The sequence below is a fragment of the Alligator sinensis genome, unplaced genomic scaffold (genome assembly GCF_000455745.1).
Source record: "Alligator sinensis unplaced genomic scaffold, ASM45574v1 scaffold375_1, whole genome shotgun sequence".
NCBI classification, from domain to species: Eukaryota; Metazoa; Chordata; order Crocodylia; family Alligatoridae; genus Alligator; species Alligator sinensis.
The window spans coordinates 3,248,445-3,252,222 of NW_005841928.1; the positions used below are offsets into that span (position 1 = coordinate 3,248,445).

Here is a 3,778-nt window from a genome sequence, read left to right on the forward strand (position 1 = left end):
GTCTGGAATGGGCTCCCAAGGGAGGTGGTGCTCTCCCCTACCCTGGGGGTCTTCAAGAGGAGGTTGGATATGCATCTAGCTGGGGTCATCTAGACCCAGAAACTCTTTCCTGCCTATGCAGGGGGTCGGACTCGATGAGCTATTGAGGTCCCTTCCTACCCTAGCATCTATGAATCTATGAATAAGTGTGTCCCTTCCTGCTAGCACTGGAGACATGGTGTAGACATGCCCTGAGTTTCAACACAAGATTTTTCCTTAAATATAAAAATGTAGTTACTCAGTTTTTCAGAAGTTTCTAGGCATGATAGCTTGGCTTTTTAAAGCCTTGCAAGGGCTATTATTGAAATTGTTATAAATAAGTTTCATGTTTGTTGGAGCTGAGGGCTCTTGTGCAAAGGAAGAAACGTGTATAATTTGTCCAATATCATTTGTTTTGCTTTAGTGCTGCCTTCATTTACGAAGATCCCCATGGACCTAACCATCCGTGCCGGGGCAATGGCCCGATTAGAATGTGCTGCAGTTGGTCATCCGGTACCACAGATTGCTTGGCAAAAAGATGGTGGCACAGACTTTCCTGCAGCACGCAAGAGACGTATGCATGTCATGCCTGAGGATGATGTGTTCTTTATTGTTGATGTAAAAATTGAGGACACCGGAGTTTATAGCTGTACAGCTCAAAACACAGCTGGAAGCATTTCAGCAAATGCAACATTAACAGTACTAGGTGAGAAGTGGCACAAGTTGTCTTATCTTAATGTCATTTTTAGGTGTTAATAAAATGTTCTATAGAATGTAATAGAGTTTTGCATAAATTCACTATTGGTGTATCCTTTTGGAAGCTTAAATTGCCTTAAAAATATTGCTTCAAATGAACTCTCTTAATCATTTTGCTGAATGAATATGTACTGATGGGTTTTGGGTTAGAAATACAGATTTTAATACACAATTATGTTATACACAATAACAAAGAGAGATGCTACATTTCTCAGTGCATTGTTAAAATTGAAATTATTGAATATATGGGAAGGAGGAGGCTTATGGATTCCCTGAAAAGTTTAGGTATGATAAATTGCCACAGCGTCCCCTCCGGAGGGGTAGGAGGGGATGCACTAGCTCAGGATTACTGCAGCTTTGTCATGTCATCTTCCCCTACCCCAGGACAGCCTAAGTGCAGTCTCTGGAGACTCTTAAGACCCCGGACATTCAGTCCCTCACCCTACCTGGTTCTCCATGACCCTGGCTTAAGGAGTTGGCATTATTTCTCTCCTCGGAGAAGAACTCTACCTCCTGCTCGGGAGACCAAGTACAACCTGAAGTTTCCAAGCAGCATACATTTCTGCTTTAATAAAGTCATTTACTGGGGCAGAGTCCATCCAGCCAGTGGTTCTCTGCCCCCTTCTACAAAGGGTTAAGCAGTTCCTCTGTCCTCAAATCGGCCCCCAGAGCATCCCCAAAGATTGCTATATAGTTCTCTTTCCAGTCTTTTCTAGCTCCTGTGCCCCCAAGCTCCTTCACTGTCTATCTCCAGACTCTTCTCAGACTACTCCTGCTGTAAGCTGACACCTTCTTATTTATACTGCCCTTTCCATTGTAATGCTAATCTCATTTAACTTCACTTCAGCCAGTTGGTGTCCACCATCTCACCTTTGATATGCCAAGAGACCTATTCAAAATTCTCTTGGTGCTAGAGGTCCATCTAGTCCCACTTGTAGGTGCTTTGGTGTCTCTTTAACCCATGCTTTCTCCATGTACTACCTATATGGGAAAACTGAGGTATGCATTGTTATAACAACATGAACACAGAAATATTGCAGTAAAACCTATAATTTTTCATATAAGTACATAAAAGATAGTGATCTAGCTATTTAAGAGCAGAGAAGTCGAGTGTGAGTTTAATTCTCAAGAATATGGCATTAATGTGTATCTTCATTGCCTAAGTTTTTATTCTATTTGTAGGGCTAGCATGCATTTAGTTTCTGATCTAAAGATGAGCAGAATTTAGTCTTTTAGCTCAGACTGCCTGAATGTCGTTTCCCTCCAAACAGCTTTAAGCTTCATTAGGGCTTAATGATGCCTCTAATTTAGTTAAATCACTTTCCAAAATTGTTGGCTACTCCAACATTCACGTGGAAGTAAATTTCTAAAATGGCTTTTGGCAGCATATTTAATAGCTGGTCTTGACACTTGAGTGATTGCAACAAGTATGTTTATATAGTGCATGTGTGACTATTTGTTTATCTAAAAATTCTGGCTCTTTAACAGTTAAATGCAAAGTAAAACACAAAAGTACAGGTTTTGTGACATTGAATATTGCCCTCAATAATGTTTTATATTGTGGACTAGAGGATATGAGAGGGATGGACATTTACCTGTTTTTCTGGAGTCAATTCCAAATATTGTGTTTATGGGTTTCCTTTCAGAAACACCATCATTTTTGCGGCCCTTGCTGGACCGAACTGTAACAAAAGGTGAAACTGTAGTTTTGCAATGTATTGCTGGTGGTAGCCCTCCACCACGGCTGAACTGGACTAAGGATGACAGCCCTTTGATGGTAACAGAAAGACACTTCTTTGCTGCAGGCAATCAGTTACTAATTATTGTCGACACAGATGTGGAAGATGCTGGGAAATACACTTGTGAAATGTCAAATACGCTTGGAACAGAAAGAGGGAACATTCGTCTTAATGTAATTCCTACGCCCACCTGTGATTCTCCTCAAAACATAGCCCCATCATTGGATGATGATGGATGGGCCACAGTTGGCGTTGTGATCATAGCGGTGGTTTGCTGTGTGGTGGGAACTTCCCTTGTGTGGGTGGTCATCATATACCACACAAGGAGAAGAAATGAAGATTGCAGCATTACAAATACAGGTGTGTAAACTGAAGTTTAGCACTTGAAAGTACATCTGTCAAGTATGTTTGGTTTTTCGGCGTAGCAATTTATATTTCTTGATTTAAATGCAGAAGGATGAGTTACTTGTTAACTTCACCACGTTGCTAGCTGATCTAAAAAGTCTGCAGAGGATCCTGAAATAAACATCATTTTATGGATTTTTTTTGTTTTTTTGTTTAATTATAGATGAGACGAATTTGCCTGCTGACATTCCAAGTTACCTGTCATCCCAGGGAACATTAGCTGAAAGGCAGGATGGGTATGGATCATCAGAAAATGGAAGTCATCATCAGTTCATAACTTCTTCCATGGGGGGATATTTCTTGCAGCAAAAAGACAGTAATGGTAAGTGCCTAATGGTCCTGCATATCTTATACATTTTACTGGTGACTAGAAATTAACTATTGTCTTTCTAACTAATATATTCAAATGGCACTTCAGTGAAATTACTTTGATAGCGGAAGACCTGTAGCTTGCTTACTAACTGACTTATCTACATAGTGAAAGCTGCTTTGCACCAAAGTATCCCCAAACAAGAACTGGACCATTATGAGAGGGCCTTCTTTAATTTAATTTTATACTACTTAAGAAACAACTCATACCAGATCAAGAAAGAAACTCTTTGACTGGGGTAAACATTTACATGGGGGACAATATTTTTTATATATATAAGGGCTTCGTCTGTCTGTGTGTCTGTCCGTAATGCTCTTGGAGCACTCTCATTGGCTTACAGAAGCAACCAATCAGAGTGCTTCTCACAGACAGCCACACACGGCAGAGCGCTGCCTCCAAGGGGGGGCAAGGCCACCACTCCCTCTGAGGAGCAGGACCTGGGGGGGTGGTGGGGCAAGGGCAGCAGCACTGCCCGCACCCCCCGCTCCGT

General features: G+C 41.4%; 1 protein-coding gene across 1 annotated transcript in view; it reads left to right on the forward strand.

Annotated features, from left to right (window-relative positions):
* Positions 1-3,778, forward strand: part of LRIG3 (leucine rich repeats and immunoglobulin like domains 3) — a gene marked incomplete at its 5' end in the record, with an annotated part of 66,950 nt that overhangs the window by 52,595 nt on the left and 10,577 nt on the right. The window contains 3 exons of the mRNA XM_014517871.2: positions 443-724; positions 2,421-2,873; positions 3,082-3,240. Coding sequence (XP_014373357.2) covers positions 443-724; positions 2,421-2,873; positions 3,082-3,240 — 894 coding nt within the window. The remainder of the gene's footprint in view (positions 1-442; positions 725-2,420; positions 2,874-3,081; positions 3,241-3,778) is intronic.